The sequence below is a fragment of the Acomys russatus genome, chromosome 4 (genome assembly GCF_903995435.1).
Source record: "Acomys russatus chromosome 4, mAcoRus1.1, whole genome shotgun sequence".
Lineage (NCBI taxonomy): Eukaryota > Metazoa > Chordata > Mammalia > Rodentia > Muridae > Acomys > Acomys russatus.
This window is the reverse complement of record NC_067140.1, coordinates 15,340,890-15,359,928: the sequence shown is the minus strand read 5'-3', so window position 1 is coordinate 15,359,928 and position 19,039 is coordinate 15,340,890. Positions and strand designations below refer to the sequence as shown.

Here is a 19,039-nt window from a genome sequence, read left to right as displayed (position 1 = left end):
CTACAGGCACTTTGACCATGACTAGGCAAACTTGACCACTCCTCCCCACAGCAGCGGCGCCTCTCAGCTCTCAGGAACCTGGATGCCCCTTGCTGATTTGTTGGGGGCCTCCCTTGGGCTGCCTGTTCCCCCCCACCCCCACCCCTCAACCCCTCAGAGGCCTGTGCTGCTGGCCTTGTCCCTTTTGCTCCTGGCTCCCTGGGACTCTCTACCCTTCAGCTCGACTTTCTCCTTTGAGACCCACTCAAGCTGGCTTGTTTTAGAAAACGGCCTGTTTGCCTCCCTAGAGAAGGACTTCTGTGTGGGGGCAGGTGTGGATGAGTCGTCCAGCCCACCCCAAAAGGGCTCTTCCCTGTGGCATCCTGGCTTCAGGCTTCGCTGGAGCAGGTCAGGCTGGCTGCACGGGTTTGCCTAGACTGGGGAATCTAGCCAGGGTGTGGTAGAAGTGCATGTGGGGGCCCCTTTCCCAAGTTTTTCTTCCTGCAAAGGGCCTAGCTTAGCCTGTCTTTTTCTATGCACAGGATGGCTCTTGCTCACCCGAGCCTCACAAAGATAATCGCTCAGGAAGTGTTTCAGCCAATCCGCGGCGGCTTTACACTCCGATTTGCCGGGGCAGCCAATCGGGGATGAGCTTTTATTAGGCGGCCAGATCATCAGCCGAAGTGCCAAACCCTTTTTCTGTGAGAACTAGGAGCCTGTCCTCCATGTTTTATAAGTATTGACATTACACAGTTAACAATGCATCCACAGAGGTAAGCTCGGCTTTTTAACCATCTTTTCCCCCCTCCCTCTGAGTCATCGAGTTGTGAGTAGCAGTGTGATTTCTCTGTAGCCTGGCTGTGCCACACTCACCCCCCCCCCCCCAGAGCACTTAGGGTAACTTGGGACTGTTTAGAGAGATTTTTTTTTTCCTTTCTTGGGTCACATGGCTAAGTAGCCATTAGCCATAGCTTGATTTTACAGACTTGTGAGGGCCTGGAACACCTTTACTCTGACCAGGACAAAGACTTTCTGGAATAGTTTGAAGCTAAATCCTGGTAATCCAAAAGAGAAGCTATTATTTCCCCCTCTTCTTCTTCTTCTTTTTTTCCCCCTCCCATTCTTTCCTTCTCCTTCTCTCCCTCTCTCTCTGAACAGTCCTCCCCTCACCCCCCCCCCTGCACTATTGTCTGCTCTGTGTCACATGCCTGCTGGGGAAAGAAAATGGAAGGTAAGCCACAAGGTCTTCTCCCAGCACTGCTCAGGACTGTTTGTGGCAGACAGCAGGAGCAAGCAAGCCTGCTTCTCCAGAGAGGTTCTGGGAAAGGCTGGGCTAAGTTCTGAACAGAGAGGATGTGCGTTTGTAACAGAAGCCAGGCCTGAGCAAGAGCAGTGCTCAGGGGAGCCAGGCTGGCTCCTGGGCCTAGGTGGGTGGTGGCGTGTGGACTGAATCTCCCTTCTCTAGAGCTTCACCCTTGCAGCAACAGTGTTCAGCCTCCCCCCCCCCACCCCCCGACTTAGCTTGGTACAGAATGTTCTTCAAGTCAGCCTACAGCCAGCAAATGGCTCTGAAAGTGTTTTCTAGCCTCTGAGGGAGTTTTTGGAGTAGGGATGGTGCCTGGGGGTGGGTGAGGTGCGAGTGGGGATGGGGAGAGATTTTGAATAACATCCTGCAGAAGAAAAAAAAAAAAACCTGAGAGGACTCTGAATCCTTGCATGCTTTCCATGGGCTAATGTTTCTTTTATCTTTGTTTTCATCCCCTTCTTCTTTTTTTTTAAACATTATATCATCCTCTTCTGTCCTCTGTGATACAGTGCAGAGGACATAAGATTATACCTGAGGCTCATGACAGCATCCCATAACCAGTTGCTGAGCTGTGTGGTGGTGGTGGTGGTGGTGGTGGTGGTGGTGGTGGTGGTGGTGTGTGTTTTTAATACTACCATGTAACTGTTCACAAAATTGTTTCCTTTTCGATGAAGTCCCAAACCTGCCAGCCTATTTATTCTCTCTTCCTAACTGGGGGAAGGGAGACGGTTTGCCTGACCGTGTGTTGGGTAAGTAATGCAAGAGTTGGGTGAACAGTTGGGGTCTTGGTCATGGGGGGGTGGCTTCTACAGAGAGTCTTGAGTTTGGGTGATGGCTTGAATCCACTGTTGTCCCTGCTGGCTTGCTGTTAGGACTGAACCTCTCTCACTTCCTGTTTACCCTCAGCTGGGGGAGGAATTACTGGCTTCATTGTGGCTTGCAGCTAGACCTTGAGTTGTGTTTGGCTTCTTCGAACCTCTGGGTAGGTGATGTGCTGTGACACATGAACAGATTGTTTGTCCTTAGGGGTTCCAGAGCCCTGCACACTGGGTGTGTGCCTGCGTGTGTGCCTTGTTGGTGTCATTTGTAAGTTTTACAGTGTTTACATTTAGTATAGAGTCCTATCCACTGCCAAACTAGGTTTGGTTTGGGACTCAGGGACCACCACTTATAGCCTCTCCGCCAACCCCCCTCCCCTCAAGCCTGCTCCACACCTCCCTCTCTCTGTGCACTGGTGCCTTTGCATTTGCCCTAATTTTGAGGCTGCAGCTAGGATTTTAAAGTGACAAAAGCTGACTTTCCCTCAGCATTTGCCTTCAGGGTCCGCCTGGAAGTTCACCACATGTATTTCCTGCTTTGAGAGCATTCCAGCCTGCATGGAAGTGCGGCCACTGTACGCTGTGGTGGTCTTAGGCCAACTTCGGAGACTCACTAAGCTTTTTCTTTTAGTGTGCAAGCAACTTCAACCTTTTGACATCAGTTGGAAAAGCGTCATTTAGTAAAGAAAGCCAGACTAAAGATTTAGCTGGGCAGCCTGTGTGAGGCAGGCCAGCGTCTCTGAGGCAGAGTGCAGGGGTGTAGTCTTTAAGCAGTGCCACTGCCCCACACAAACTTCTGCTACTCTCTTTATTGCTCTCTCGGTGCTGTGAAAGTCTCATGTGACCTCCTCAGAACCCCGGGGCTAGTCACAAGCCTCCTGGTTTGCTTCTTTCAGCATTTGCCTAACTTGGGCTGGAAGGAAACTTGAGGGCCAAAGCGTTCGTCCTCTGCAAGCTTCCTTTAAAATGGCTCCCACAGGTTTGGAAAGCCAGGATCTGTTTGTGACTGTGAACCCCAGACAATTTCCTAGCCCTGGCTCAAGCTGGCTGCTTTCCCTCATAGCCACCTCCATGGCCGGGTTGGTAAAAAGTTAATTGCTTTCGAAGTAGCATTCTTTTCCAGTTCCTAAAGGGGGAATTAAAAAAAAAAAAAGAAAGAGTGACTGCATTGCAATTGGACTAGGTGAGACCTCAGTGCTGGCCAGAGACTAGCCCAGCGGGGTCCCCCCCCTTAACTGTTTAAACAAGCAGATTTGGGGAAAAGGTTAAAGGTTGACATTTGCAGTGAGTGGCCTGAGTGTATAGGACTTCTGGAAATTTCTACCATTTTGTTGTTGCTGTTGTTCCTTTTAGGAAAAAAGCAGGTGGCCCAGCTGGAGAGTCTCCTACATTGCTTCCCTAGGACCCCCCCCTCCACCCCCCACTTGCCTTTTCCTCATTAAGGTGGAAGGTTCCAGACTTGTGCAAATTGCAGAGGAGAAAACAAACTGATGTGCTGTTTTTCCCTCTTCCTCCTGCCTCCCTGGTCCCCAAAGAGGAGTCATAGCTGCAGAGGAACAAATACAGACACTGGAGCTTTTGATCTTTCTCTCTCTCTCTCTCCCCTTCCGTCCCTCCCCCCCCCCATATCTTCCCTCTCCTTTTCTTCCCCCTTCTCTCCCTCTTTCCCTATGCTCTCTTCCCCTCCCCCTCCCTGTCTTCCCTCTTTCCCCATTCTCTTCTTCTCTCATCTCCCCCCCCCTTAAGACCTTCCAAGATGGGTACCCCATTCGGGAGATGAAGTGGCATCCTTGTCGGGGAGGGGACTAACCGCTTTTTATTCGCTCCAGAAAATGGCCAGTGCTCTCGGTCTTAGCTCGGGATTAATTGCATGTAAACACTCAGTAAACTTTCCTCAGTGTTCTAATTGTAGAGCAAGGACACTGCAGAAATGTTACAGACAAGTGTAGTTACTTTTATAATCAACGCTCAAAGAGTTGAGGCAGAAAGCAAGCATGATGTCCCTCGGATTATAAATTAGGGGTGAAAACAATAGCTTTCTCCTCTTTCTTCCAGTATCAGGTTTTAAAGAAAAGTGTGTGTGTGTGTGTTTGTGTGTGGTGTGTGTGTGGTCATATTTTAGAAGGCTGGGTGCTGGTAACCCTGGAGGCAAGGTATGTTTGGGAAGGCCAACCTAGTCAAATGTGTGATCTCTTTTGTTTCTGTTTGCTTTCCCCTCTGGCTCCTCTGGCCGAGGCCCACACGTTTGCCAGGCTGTGGATCTCTTTGCCTCTGGTTGACCCTGAGAAGAAAGACACATTCAAGGGGCCCCTCTCCGTGGCTGAGAAGGAAAAGGCAGCGGTGGCTTTAGAAGCCTTCAGAGTTGTTCTTCAAATGCAAAAGCAACTCAGGAGTCACCCTTGGCCTCAGGTTGCTGGGCTCTGGCCGCCCTCCCCCCCACCCCGCCCCCCCGTTCTCCTCTCCTTCCAGACAAACAGGGAGGCCCTGCCAGCTCTGCAGCCAGCATGCTGCCAGGCCAGCCCTTCCTACCCGGATCACCTACCTGCAGGGCGGCTCCCAGCCAGCAGCCTGGCCTCGCCCGGCTCAGCCTTGGGCATGGTGCCCTCCTTTCTCCCTAGGAGCTGAAAAGCTGTCACCTTGAAGCTCCCTACTCCCAGCGCCGGAGGAATGCTGCAGTTCTCAGACCTTAGCAGTCAATGACATTGGCCACCATGAGGCTATTATTAATAGTTCGGCCTGTGAAGGGAGCTTTACAAAATGCATTGTTACCTCTCAGGCTATGTGTGTGTGGTGGTGGGGGGGAGGAAGTGGACGGGAACCTCATTTCTGAGAGTCTTCTGTGGACTTGAGTTACTCCTCTGGAGACCTGAGGATCTGTCCTTGATGAGCCCGGTTATCAGGGGTGGTTGCTGTATTTGGTGATGGCAGATTTTAGGCTCACAATCTTTCTGGGTTTTTCACCTTGGCCTCAGACAGTGGTGCAGCCCTGTTAGCTTTGCGTCTTAGAAGCCTGCTGTTCTGGGAGCTTTCATTTTACCTGGAGAAGTGGTATCGAGCTGTGCTGCTCTGGACTCAGAAGGGCACGAGTTTCCTCCCCCTGCAGCCTGCTCTCTAGGACTGATCTGCGTGCAGAGACACCTGTCTGTCTTCACATTATGCCAGGGGGCTGCGTAATTCCTACCCTTCCACCCACCTCAGTCCAGGGCAAGGGGGCCCCAGCACAGTCTCCTGAGGAAGGGTGAACGCCTGAAAGGGACCGCTTTCCTTTAGGAACCTGTGACTTCACCAACTCTCCCTGCCACTGCAGTTTGTTGGGTTTTTTTTTTTCCTTTCCTTTTTTTTTTTTTTTTTTTTTTTTATTCTTCTTCAAACGTTGGATTGTTGGTGTCCTTTGGTGGAGCGTTTCTTAGTTCTGATGTTTATGAAGGTGGCTTTGGAACTAGCAGGGCTTCTTAAACATGAGCTCAGCTATTGAACAAACTGCTACCATTTTAGCTTCAATACAGGAGTGAGGCACTGTTGCCAGCCGCCATTTTAAGAATACTGCATAAATAGCTTAGCTCCGATGACTGCCCGTTTTAGGTGAGTGATTACAGAAAGCGCTTTGCTAACCGTCCCCCTCCCCCCAATTAAAGAAAATTATTTGCAGATTCAGAGGCGCATGCTTGGTTTTGTTTTGTTTCTGTGGGTTTTTTTTCTCCCTCCCTTTACATTTTGATGCTGACTGTTGTGCCATGGGAGGAAAAGGAGGAGGAGGAGGAGGAGGAGGAGGAGGAGGAGGAGGATGGTGTGCCTTGGGTGTTAAGTGTTTCTTACAGCCTGGACCCTTTTGGTATTTTTGAATGAAAGGAAAACCTAGGAGAAGCGCTTAGGACTGGTGCATGATTCCTGAATTGGCTGTGTGATGATGTTCTGACTGGGGCAGCAAGGTCTCGTGCATGCTGTTCTGTGTTCTAGCTGGCTTACAGATTGTTCTAAAAGTCAAGCAGTAAGGGCACCTGGGAAAGGAAGGAGCTGCCTATTGTATACCCACCCAGGCTTGCTCCCCCCCCACCCCCTGTCAAACAGCTAAGCCTTTCCTTTTCTCTCTCTCCTTTGGAAGTGTTGAAGGGGTGAGGTGCCTGGGAATTACCGACCAGCCCTGGGTCCTCAGAATTAATAATCAGAACGGTTAAGGCTTCCTGGAAGAACAGGAGTGCGTATGCAACTTTTAATTGCTCCTTTTCTGTCCAGTGCTGGCAGGTTTAGAAGCCTAGATTTCTTGCTCAGAGAAGGAGTGTATGTGGGGGTCTTCATTCTTTTTACTGGGAAAAGGGGAAGAGATGGACTTGATTGTGTTTGCAGGTGCTGTTTCTTCTCTCGGGTGCCTGAAATGTAGCAGTTTGTGGATCCACCAGCAAGAGACTTGGGTAAATATGAGCCTAAGTGCTGATGGTCGTGTTTGTACAATGTATACAAGTAGTTGATACATTTCCCCCCCTCTTTCTATTGGCTTATTTTACCCTGTCCTTTATGTATCCACTCACCCCACGAGACCTTTACAAAAATAGAAATGTCAATTTGAATCTAAGACTTGTTCCTTTGTTGATTGAAATGATCAGGGTTGCTGGATTCTAGCAGGGGTGAAAGGGGGGGGGGGCTGTGTAGGCTAAGACTTTTATACGTGTTAATGGCAAAAGTTCAAAGTGTTTTCTCCAGCTGCAGTTTTCTTTCTAAAGATTGTTATTTGTCGGCCAGCTCCCCACTTTCACCCCACAATCTCCAAACAGCTATTAAACTGAATTGCCTAAGATCTGTGGGGCATTTAGAAAGGTACAAATCTTTGTCATCAGCACTTTTCATATGAGATTTGGAGTTCTCCCTTGCTAGTAACACACCAGTGCTTAACACTGAACCAAAAAGGGGGGGGGGGGTGGCGGGGGGGGGGAGGTTAGAAAAAGAAAAAGAAACCTGAAATTGTAGGTAAAAGGAAGTCTCTCAGATGTGGCTGTTAGAAATGACTAACTTTGTATTTTGGTCTTTGCTTTAGTAAGTGAAGTGTTCTTTTTTTTTTTTTTTTTCCTTTTAAATTCATAGACGCTGCAACGTCAATTTAGTCAAATGCAAGTTGTGCACTTGTGTGTGCTCGCGCGCATGTACTTGTACAGAGGGGGATGCCTTTGAAGGAACAGCTTGCTATGGTGTGAAAGAGATGGTTTTCTTCAAATGTGCTGGAAATCCTAGGCTCAAAACTGGTGGTGCTTGTTAAAAGTCAGGTGACTGGTGATCACTTGTAAAGCTTGGGAAGATAAAACAGCTTACCCCCCTACTTCTGTTTCAGAATCGATTATCTTAAACTCAGCAGCGAACAGCAACCCCGAAACTACTTTGCATTTTCTTAGCTTCTCAGCTGGATTCCAGCCTGAAGTATTCAGCCTCTCTGGGCCCTTACAAGCCACGTAATTGTTCTCTTCAGTGCAGGTCTCCTTGATCAATACACCTTTGAATGTGTCCATCATAGCAGAAATCCTTCGTGTGTGTGTGTGTGTGTGTGTGTGTGTGTGTGTGTGTGTGTGTGTGTCTTAAATGTCTTTCCCCACTGGTACATTTTAGTTGGAGCAGAGATTGGCGTTTTTTCCTTCATCACTCAAAATACGGGTGGGACCCATTTCACATACCTCATGCTAGAAAGGGGAACAGGATTCTAGTTGCTAGAAAGATCAAGGTTATGGGTTCCTTTGAAGGTAATCATCTACCCCCATCTCTGACTGCAAGAGCCACCCCTCCAGCAGCACCCAGGCAGACAATCAGTGCCTGTTCTGGGCAGTGTTTCTGAGGTGGAAATGCTTTTCCCTGAGGCTGGAGTAGAAACTGCACCTTCATTGTCCCCTATACGTTTCATGTTGGTGACATGCTCGGGGCTGGCAAGCTTGGTTTCTTTTGAGAAGGATCACCTGTGACATCGTGTTGGTATTTCTTTGGTGATTTGTGTCATTGGTCTTGCTACGATGCCGATTAAATGGAATTGTTACCAAGGCTCCATATAAGAATGCCAAGTGTATTAATATTCAAATTCAAACCCGAACTGCCCCTCTCTCTCTCTCTCTCTTTTCTCTCTTGGGACTAGTTAGTCAGAGGACTCTGAGTTCCTGTCCTGAGCAGTAAGTAGTCTATTCTCTTTCTGCCTAGTTCCTGTCTTGAATTCTGTCCTCCCAACGCATCTGGAACGCTCCCAAACATGGCTCCATCTTAGCCCGAGCTCCAGGCTGGAGGCTGCCTTTTTGGACCCATCTTTTGCCTTGTCATTGACACAAAGCACAGGACACAAGACTGTCTTCCTCAACTGTCTCACTGTCTTGCCTTCAAGCCTTCCCAGTGGAAAATTCCAGCCACACCAATTGGTGATGCATCCCTTTCTTCTTGCTGAACCATGATCTGCTGGGATTGTACCTAAGCAATCTCACCAAAACATCATCCTGGAATGCCTGGAACATTCTAGTACTTCCGATCATGTACACCTATAAGAGCAGATCTTGTTTTCCTCCTGTTTGCCTTATGAAGTGTGTGTGTGTGGGGGGGGAGGGGGGTTAGGTCTGACAGGGCCTGCTCTGTTGAACCTGTGTTTCAGTAGGAAGGCAGAGAAGGTTCTGGATGACAGACCTTTCTAGCTAAGGGGGCCTGCCTTTCTTCTGTCCCAACTCTCCACTTAGCCTGTGTCTTTTAAATAATCCTTCCTCATTCCACTGTCTGTGCCGGAGTGTAATTAGTCACAGTTCAGGAGGAAGCCATGCCTGCCGGGGTTGAGGCTGCCTGCCCAGTGACCTCAGGGTCATGATTCCTGGGATAAAGGGTGCTTGAGTCTGGCCATGTTTTTCTGCTTTGTAATTTAACCGGTATGGTTTTTCTTTTTTTCCTTTTTTTTTTTCCTTTTCGCCATCCTGCCTCACTGGGCGAGCTTTTAGGGTCAGGATGGGGAGACCTGGCAACTACTGGCAGGATTCTGTGTTACAGATTCTGGGTACCGTGTGAGAGGCTTCTGTAGCCCGGGTTCTTTAGGATAGAAGAAGCAGGTGGGTTGTACTTGCCCTTCTAAACTAAAACATCCCCCCCCCCCACAATCTCTTCATGAATGGTCTGACAATTGAGATATCAATTTGACTTTTTTAAAAGAAGTATTTCTAGTATTCCAGTGTTTTAAAGGAGTCCTTTGGCATCTTCACACTTCATTGAAATCAGGTGTGCTCCCTCCTGCCCATAAGGACTCCTAGAGAGAAGGCGGGTTTGCTCTCTGGCTCCCCAGCAACTCCCCCCACCCCCCCAGGCCATTTGCAGCCTACCTAAACATACATAATTTGTTCTATTTCAGCTTGGCTGAAGAGGAGATAAAAACCGAACAGGAGGTGGTAGAGGGAATGGATAGCTCTACTCGCTCCAAAGGTGAGTAAAAATTTCAGATTATTCACTCAGTTCTTGAGGAGAGGGGATTGGATTTCTTTTGTTGTGGGAGAGCCGTGAATTGTAGCTCTTCTGCGCTGCCGGGTGGCTGTGACACCCGTCGCACTGTAGGGTCCTTTGATGGATGAACCTAATTTCTGGAGACATTGTTCAGTCTTCCTTCCCCGCTGTGCTTGTGTAGGTGTGTATGCTGACTTGCCCAGAGCTGCCCTGTGGTAAATTTTGGGTATGCTGCGCCTGGGCTGAGGGTGCCTGCCTGCCTCTCTCCCCAGAGCAGAGCTTACAGGAGTCTAACTGTGCTTTCTGCGGAAGCCACCGAGGGTCTGCAGCTGATTTGAAACAACAGTCTCTGGCAATCCCGGGAATGGGATGGAGTAGGCCGGCTTCATTGGAAAATGGTGGCCTTTGGTCAGTGTTAACAAGGGAGTGGGGGGGCCACTGCCTGTGTTCAGAGCGAACTCTGGTGTCTGCTGTTTATTCTGTTTGCTGGGAGCCTGCGGTGGGCTGGGCCTGCTTGCTGCTCAGTGAGAGTTTGTGGGGTACCCGAAAGGGAGCGCTTACTTGTGCCTTGGGTGGCCTAACTGCTGTTTCTGGTCCTTCCTGGCAGCTCCCTGCTATGTCTGGAAAGTGTGAGGGGCCGCGGGGAGGGTTGTTACAGACCCTTCCGGGAGGAGGCTCTCATCTGGCCAGGATGTCATAAAATGTGACTTCCTAAAGGCACCTAAAAGAAAAGAGCATTTCGGGACTTTAAAAAAAAAAAGCTTATTATTTGGGTCAAACTAAGGGTCATGTTGTCACACAGAGCTGGCTGGGAGGAGGAGGCAGGGGCCCACTGCCTTGTCCCTGCCTCAGTGGCCCTAGCATGTGCAGGTCATCCGAGTTTCGTTTCTCCAAGTTGTGAGGAGCCCGGAAGCTAGAGCAGGCCAAGACCTCGACCGAGGGAGTCCCTGCAGGATGGACTAATGAGACGTGGCCTGGTGACACATGACAGGAGAGAGGATGAGGGAGTGTCTAGGGAGGGGCTGGGCGGTGTCGGGTCTTCATCTTTGTCTGTGTGTCTTTTCTGTCCATCCCTGTTTTTTTTCCTTTTTGGAGACAGGATCTCACTGTACAGCCCTGGCCGGCCTAGAATTTACTCTGTGCATCCTGTTGGCTTTGAACTCACAGAAATCCACCTGCCTCTGCCTCCTGAGTGCTGGGGTTAAAGATGTGTACTGCTACTCATGCCTGGCTCCTTTTATTATCTGTACTCTCAGGTATGGGACTGTTTTCTATGTCAGGCTCCTCCCTCCTAGGGTTGTCTGTGACAGTGGTACTGGTGTGTTTGAAGGCTGGAGGGATGCCGTGAGCCTTCCTGTGTTGGGCCTGTCTAATTCCCTTCTGAAGTGGGAGGCGTCCCCCTCCGCAGTCCAGGACACCAGTGTCTAATGGATAAGTGGGTAGAGTAGACTGTGTTGACACTCCTCATTCCTGGACTTTGGTAGATAGAGCAATAAAACCCTTTCAGAAGGGCCACAGTCATTGGGCCACCAACTTGGGGAAGTCCCCAGGGACCCGCCTGCCTTGTCCTTTGTGAAGACCTTTTCTGTCATTATACACCAGGAAATGCCTAGTTCCTAACTAAATGCTGTCTTCCCCCCTTGCCTAAAGCTTGTCAGCTCTGCATGACCAGTGTCCATTTGCCCTTCCCCAGGGCACCGAGGACCGTTCTATAGGGTTGGGAGGATGATGCAGTTGGTAAAGGGCTTGTGGAGGTCCTGAGTCAGTTTCCAGAACTGTCTTGATCCGTTTGTGGTGGCTCATGCCTTTAATCCCAGCACTTGGGAGTCAGAGGCAGGCAGATCTCTGAGTTCGAGGCAGCCTGGTCTACAGGGTGAGTTCCAGGACAGCCACGGCTACACAGAGAAACCCTCTCTCGAAAAATAAAAACAAACAGATAAAAAACCTGCCTTGAGTCCCTGGTCTATATGTAAGACCCTCTCCAGAGAAATACAGTGGGTGGACAGCACCTGAGAAATAACACCTAGGTTGACCTCTGACCTCCACATATGTGCACACATGTGCACAGGCACCCATCTTCTCGTGTTTATCTTCCCAAAGCTTCGAGTCCCCTTATCTGAAGTCATTGCGACCTGCCTCTCTTGTCTCCATTGCCCTATGACACCCACTTACCTGGTGCCAGCTCCTCCCAACTGCACTCCCTGTGTCCTTCTGTTTGTCCTGGGAACATGCTGTCCTGCATCCTGGCAGCCCGTTCGTTATCACACAGACTTATTGCAGATGCTGCTGTTTCTGAAGGAGTCAGTCTGCTATTTTGGGTGGTTTTAAAGTAAGCTCAGCCAGGCACCCATGATAGGCGCCTTTAATCCCAGCACTCAGGGAGGAAGGGCAGGCCTGGTCTACACAGTGAGTCTGGGACAGCCAAGGCTACACAGAGAAACCCTGTCTCAAAAGATGAAACAAAACAAACAGGAAAGAAAAAATAAAGTAAGCTCATTTTAAGGGTCTTAGATTTAAAGAAGACTCAAGCAGCCCCCATCCTACTCTTTTGTTCTCCAGCCCTCCCCAGCCCTCCTCCCCCCTCTCCAGCCCTCCCCCCTCTCCAATCCTCCCCCCTCTCCACTCCTCCCCATCCTTCCCCACCTCTCCCAACCCCTCCTGTTCCAGTCCTCTTCAGCATATCTAGATGTTCTGTTTTTGTTTGTTTGTTTGTTTTCCGAGACAGGGCAGATGTTCTGAATTCAACTAAACCCCACACTGTATTCAGATTTTTTCAGTTTTCTTGCCAAGGGCCCCCTTTCTCCTTCAGAATGCTACTGTGACAACTACCTGGCATTGTCTTCCTTAGTTTCTCAGAACTTTGTTTATGATGGCCTTGACATTTTCCAAATTGTACTCTTGGTTTGTTTGTTTGTTTTTTGTTGTTGTTGTTGTTTTTGACAAAGACTCATAGTGTATGGTGGCCTTAAGCTTGCTGTGTAGTCAAGGGCGATCTGCCTAAGTGCTGGGGTTGCAGGCATGTGCCAGCACTCGCAGTTTATGTGGCGCTGGGGATGGGACCTGGGGTTTGTTAATGCTGGGCTGCTGACTGAGCTGTCCCCAGGCAACATTCTTGGAAAGGAAGTCGCTGAGCCACCTCCCAGGAGCAGGGGATTGTGACTCTTCATCTTCTCTGTGTTTCGCCCCCAGGGCACAGTGACTGCATTAGAATTCTGTACAGTGGAGGTGTTTGCTGTCTCTTTAATTTATTTATGTCTGTGGGTGTTTTGTCTGCATGTGTGCCCATGTACCATGTGGCTGCCTGGTGCCCACGGAGGCCAGAAGAGGGTGTTGGATCCCCGGCAACGAACAGGTCATATAGGTGGCTTTGAGCCCTGTGGGTGCTAGGAATTAAAACCTAGGTCCTCTGGAAGAACCAGTGCTTTAAACTGTTGAGCCTTCTCCGTGGCCCCTCCCCCTCCCCCGTGAGCTTCTTTGTCCTTTTATATTATCATGGGCCCAAGGGTCCCTCTTACACTCTTGGGGGTTATATGTTGCTGCTTACTACCCATTGCTCCCACTGGGCCGTCTACTTATGACTGCTTATGTTCTGATGTGTCCTGCTAGCGCTCTGCTTGAGGCCCTTTTTGGGACAGTGCTATTAGGACACTAAGGATCCAGGTGTGCTGGGTATGCTGCTTGATGCTGGGGCGTCTGCCTCTAGGCTCTCTTGAGTCACCCGAGAAGCAGATGTCCATATTCACCTTCACCGCTCCTGTCGTTGCGTTCTTGGGGGTGCTTTTTTTTGTGTGTGTATGTCCGTGGTGCCTAGACATGAGTTTGTGTGCTTGTCTCCAAAAGCATGTATTTGTTTTGAAAATCTGTGTGTGGGTACACACACACACGCACACACACACACACACACACGCACACACACACAGGAATGGAGGTCAGAAGGCAACTTGGTGGAGTCTGTTCTTTTTTTTTTTTTTTTTTTTTAAGATTTATTTATTTTTTATGTATACAGCATTCTGCCTGCAGGTCAGAAGAGATGGTTGTAAGCCACCATGTGGTTGCTGGGAATTGAACTCATGACCTTCGGAAGAGCAGTTAGTGCTCCTAACCTCTGAGCCATGTCTCCAGCCCCTGGAGTCCATTCTTGATACCACGTAGGACCCTGCGTTTAAACTCAGGGCTCCAGTTTTGGCGGCAAGCACCTTTCCCCACTGAGGCAGCTCACCAGCCCCTAGCTTCTTTCATCAGTTGTGTGGGCCACTTTTCTAGCCTTTTCCATATCACCCATGGCACCCATCAAGAACGCGGGCTCCTCAGCTAGCCTTGTGTATACAGTTTTGGAGTATTTTCAGCCTTATCCGAAGTGCACAGCGGATAGACTGCTAACTCAGGTGTCCATTCAGTAGACCGTGACACGCTCAAGGTAACTGGGGATGGAGCGGTAGCCCAGCAGCTAACGTATGTGCTTGCTGCTTTTCCGGAAAACCTGAGCTTGGGTCCTAGCACCCATGGTTCACAGTTGCCTATAACTGTAGCTGTTGACAATCCAACACCCTTCTTCTGGGGCACACACATGTGGCACACACATGTGGCGCACACACACACACGAAAAAAGATAGTGGGATACCTCTAGCTATCTAGAAGTCCCCCCCCCCCTTTTTTTTTTTTTCTGAGACAGGGTTTCTCTGTGTAGCCTTGGCTAGGCTGTCCTGGACACGCTCTGTAGACCAGGCTGGCTTCGAACTCACAGCAATCCGCCTGCCTCTGCCTCCCGAGTGCTGGGATTAAAGGCGTGCGCCACCATCGCCTGCCTGTTCCCATTGTTTTCTTGTGCTGTTCTTGTTGCACCAGAGGACAGGAGTTTTCTCTAGAAGGTCCTTGACCGCCAAGTGTGCCCCACCTCCCATCTGAGAGCAAGTAGTGTGGCCTCCCCACCTCCCCACCCCCTGTGTGCTTTGTGTGTGTATGTGTGTGTGTGTGTTGTGTGTGCCTGTGCCCTTGTGCTTGACGAGGTGTGGCTTGTTGAGGCTACAGGTAAATCTTGGATGTCCTCCTAGTACTCTCCCCCTCATTTATTTGAGACATGGTCTGACTGAACCCCCAAGCTGGCCATTTTGGCCAGACTGTCTGGCCACCAAGCCCCTGGTGCCTGCCTGTCTCCACCCTCCCCCCATGCTCTGGGCTTATACACTCACATTCCTGGGTCTGGCTTTTTACAAAAGTTGCCAAGTTTTTGCAGTGCTGCACTTTGTTCACTGACCCCAGAGCTGCTTTTTGTTTTGTTTTTGAGATAGGGTCTCAAAAATTAAGTTCCAGATCCCAGGTTGGCTCCCAACTTGTTATGCAGGCGAGGGTGACCTTGAACTTCTGATCCTCCTGCACCTGTCTACCTCCGAGTGCTGGAAGGTTCCTGCCTCTGTGCACCATGCCCATGCTTTCATGTGCCGTTAGAGGTGCTGAGCAAGCCTTCTAAACAGCCACAGCCTGCACAGAGCTTTTCAACCAGCCCAGAGAGCCAGACTCCTTTGCTCCTGCTTGACCCCACCAAGGCTCAGTTTTCCCTAAATGGGATGGGGGAAGTTCAGATGGATCTTGCTCACAGACAGTGCTCAGAATGGTATGTGGATGTGAGAGTGTCCCCAAATGCCGGCTGGGATTAGATAGACTTGGCAGAGACAGGGAGTTCTTCCTGGTGTGGTTCTTCTTGCCCCAGGAAGAGGTTGTGCACACTGTTCAGCCAGCTTGGTAAGCTGCGTAGAGTTGCCCAGGGCCGACTGGGAACCAGGAAGTAAGAGTGCGTGTGTGTGTGTGAGCTGTGCGCACCTCCGTTACACAGTGGTTCAGCCTACTGGCCTCTTTACTGCTCACAGTGATTAGCGGTCTCAGCTTTGCTTAGAATCCGAGGGGAGAGACCCCTTATTTCTAAGGGACTCCCTGCCAGCACTTTGGTCCTCCTCCTGTGGAGGGGCCTACTTTGGCTGCTGTTGTTTTCAGAGCATCTTTCTCTTAAAATATTTATTTATTTTAATAAATAAATCAGGAGAGTGTGTCAGACCCCTGGCTTTAGAATTAGGGGCGCTAGTGATGCTGGGAATTGAACTTAGGTTCTCTGTAGGAGCAATATGTGCTCTTAGCTGCCGAGCCATCTCATTATTATTAAGTATGGTTGTTGTTGTTATTTTGAGACAGGGTCTCAGTCTGGAGATGAAGCTGGCCTTGAACTACCTCCCAAGTGCTGGTATTAAAGCTGTGTGCTGCCATACCAGCCTTGTATTCGCTTTTACAAGACAGTCTCATAACTCGAGCAAACCTTGAGCTTCCTGTAGGGAGTGCTGGCCTTGAACGCTGGACATTCCTGCCTTCTGTTCCCAAGGGCTAGGATTACATCACCACCACACCCATATCAGGGCATTCCTCTGACACAGTCACCTGAGTGTCATTCATATTTTACAGCTGGAGGTTTGATTTATTATTATGTATACAGTGTTGTGCCTGCATGTACACCTGTAGGCCAGAAGAGGGCATCAGATCACATTACAGATGGTTGTGAGCCATCATGTGGTTGCTGGGAATTGAACTCAGGACCTTTGGAAGAGCAGGCGGCACTCTTAACCTTGGAGCCATCTCTCCAGCCCCACAGCTGGAGTTTCCCAGGGCACTGAGGTTCGTAGAGTTGAAGTCTGGGAGACCAAGATGTGACGTTTGTGATGTGTTGGGACAAGGCCTATCCCTCTTTCAGCCTCATTTATCTTGTAGGTGCCTGGTATTGTGATCTAGGCTGTGAGCACTCACTGCTCCTTTAGGCCACTTCCCCCCGCCCCCTTAATGTCCAGTATTTCAGCCCCTGAAAGATAGAATCCTGTCTTTAAAAAAAAAAAAAGTAATTAACTTAGAGCGAGGTGCACGCTTGCCACTGCCAACCACCACTGCCACCACTGAGTGTGTGTCCTGTTTGTTTGTTTGTTTTTTCCTGTTATGAGCAGCACAAGTCATCCTGGGCTGTTTGGGCAGGCACAGAAGGGACTGGCAGGAAAGTGGTTGGTTAGTTGTCTCATGGCGGTGGCAGGAAGGCTGTGGGTGGGTGTGGATGGCTCAGTTCACTGGCCTCCTCTGGAACAGGAGGGTACAGGACATGTGTCATGAGGCTGCACTTTGGCTGCTGTCTAGCCACTTGGACCCACCCTTTCGGTCTCCATGAGTAAGAGAACATTCCTCAGGAGATGAGGTGGGGCATCTGGAGAAGCTCAGGACTTTATTCTGGACTTGATGCTGCGGGAGAGAATCTGAGTGAGCTCCAGCTGGCTCCGGGGAACTCAGAAATGCTGCTAGTAATTGGTGGAGGGGAGCTGATTGAACCCACAGGGCCATGCTTCCTAGGCAAGGGCTCTACTTCTCAGCCACCTCTCTGCCTGCCTGCTTAAATTTTATTAGCCGGATGTGGCAGCACAAGCCTTTAATCCCAGAGGCTGGCAGATCGCTGTGAGTTCGAGGCCAGCCTGGTTTACAAAGTGAGTCCAGGACAGCCAAAGCTACACAGAGAAACCCTGCCTCAAAAAAACAAAACAAAAAAATTTTTTTTTTTGTTTTATTGTATTTATTTTTGTATATGTGTGTCTTTGTGCCACAGTGTATGCACGGAGGCCAGAGGACATTTTGTGAGACCTGCTTCTTCAGCTGTGTGGGCCCCAAAGATAGAGCTCAGGTCCTCAGGCTTGGCAGCAAGCGCTTTCATCTTCTGAGCCGTTTCCACAGCCTGAGAACTTAATATACAGCTCAGGCTTTCTTCAAACCTGCCTCAGATTCCCAAATGTTAACGTTTCTTTTTCTTTTCTTTCCTTCTTTCTTTCTGTTTTTTTGTTTTTTTTGTTTTTTTTTTTTTCCGAGACAGGGTTTCTCTATGTTATCTTGGCTGTCCTGGATTAGCCCTGCAGACCACGCTGACCTCGAACTCACAGCAATCTGCCTGCCTCTATCTCCCAAGTGCTGGGATTAAAGGCGTGTGCCACCACCACCCGGTTTCATTTCATTTTTTTTCTTTTGAGCTGAGAAGTTTGTATGTTGCCTGGGCTCGTCTTGAATTTGTGGGCTTAAGGGAGTAGGTGGGACAGCAGGCCATGTGTCAACATACTTAGCTCAGGTTTCTTTATGTTATGTGTTTGTTTGAAGACAGGCTCGTACCATGCGGCCATGATGAGCGTGGAACTCAGTATGTTCAGCAGGCTGATCAGAGAGATCCTCCTGAGTAGGTGTCCGGAGGGCTCGGGTTAAAAGCAAACACTTCCATCCCTGGTGTACTTACTTATTTATTGTGTGTGTATATATATTCCAGTGTGTGTGTGTGTGTGTGTGTGTGTGTGTGTGTGTAGGACACCTTTTGGGACTTGGTTTTCTCCTGCCACTCTGCAGGTCCTGAGGAGGGTCTTGGGACTCAGGAACTCAGGCACCCACTGGGCTCTTTTACCAGACCTAGCTCAGAATTCTCAGATCCTACTCAGACACCTTGTTCTCTGAATTTCAATCAGCAGCCCTCTTCCTGTGTAATCACTTATTATTAATAGGGTAGTTCCGAGTCTGTTGCCTCCTTTATATCATCCTTGGCATTTTGCAGAGCGCTCACTCTCAGGAGACAAAGCCTTCAGGCTTTCAAGATGTCAGGGTGACATTTGTGTCCGAGGATGACAATTGGCTGAAAGCTATTCAGGCATAAATCAGGAGCACCATCTACCAGGAGTGCTGGCACAGTGAACCAAGCGTTGGTGTGTTCTCACCTGATGCCACGTTGGTGTGTTCTCACCTGATGCCAGGTAGCGTTTACGTATAGCACCTCATCAGTTCTTGCCTCATCGCTTTGGTATGTGTTTTCCCATCTCACAGTCTAGGACGTTGAGGCTTAGGAAGATGAGTGAAGTGGCCAAGTAGGGTGCTGGGGCCAGGTTTTGTCTCTTGCTTTCAACCTTGGAGTCACCTCCCTTCAGGGCCAGCAAGTATACCTGGATAGCTCCCAGTGTAGGGGGAAATAAGGGGGCTTGGTTGGTTGGTTGAGGGCTCTACCTCACTGCTAAGGGCCAGGAATTGGGCTTCCTGGGGATGCCTGCCTGGATCGGCTCACCATTTTCTTGTCACTGTAGCTCATTTAGACATAGAGATGCAGACCAGATTCTCCACGTAGACCTGCTTCTCTGATGGTGCATGGACTCAGAGAGTCACACTAAGGGGACAGAAATGGCCCAGGGCTGTCATTTTGCATTCTCTGTGCAAGAGTGGTCACAGCACACTTCCTTGCAGGAGTTTGGCCATAACTGAATGAGTCAGACACCGCCTTGCCTCGGTGGCTAGAGACTGGGAGTCTGCAGCAGTCTGATTCACTTTTCCTGGATGGAAGGGAAGCTCCCTGTTTTGGCTGCTTGCATCTTCATCCTGCTGCGTGCACATCTCGTGGGCAGAACGGTGGTGTGTCGCTGTGCTGTGTCTGCATTGTGTCACCGGCACAAGGGAACGGTCCCCTCGG

General features: G+C 49.7%; 1 protein-coding gene across 1 annotated transcript in view; it reads left to right on the top strand.

The window, feature by feature from the left end:
* The first annotated feature begins 242 nt into the window (after positions 1-242).
* Positions 243-19,039, top strand: part of Zmynd8 (zinc finger MYND-type containing 8) — a 101,534-nt gene continuing 82,737 nt past the window's right edge. Inside the window, 3 exon segments of the mRNA XM_051143814.1 lie at positions 243-387; positions 522-752; positions 9,449-9,519. Coding sequence (XP_050999771.1) covers positions 739-752; positions 9,449-9,519 — 85 coding nt within the window. The 5' untranslated portion in view covers positions 243-387; positions 522-738.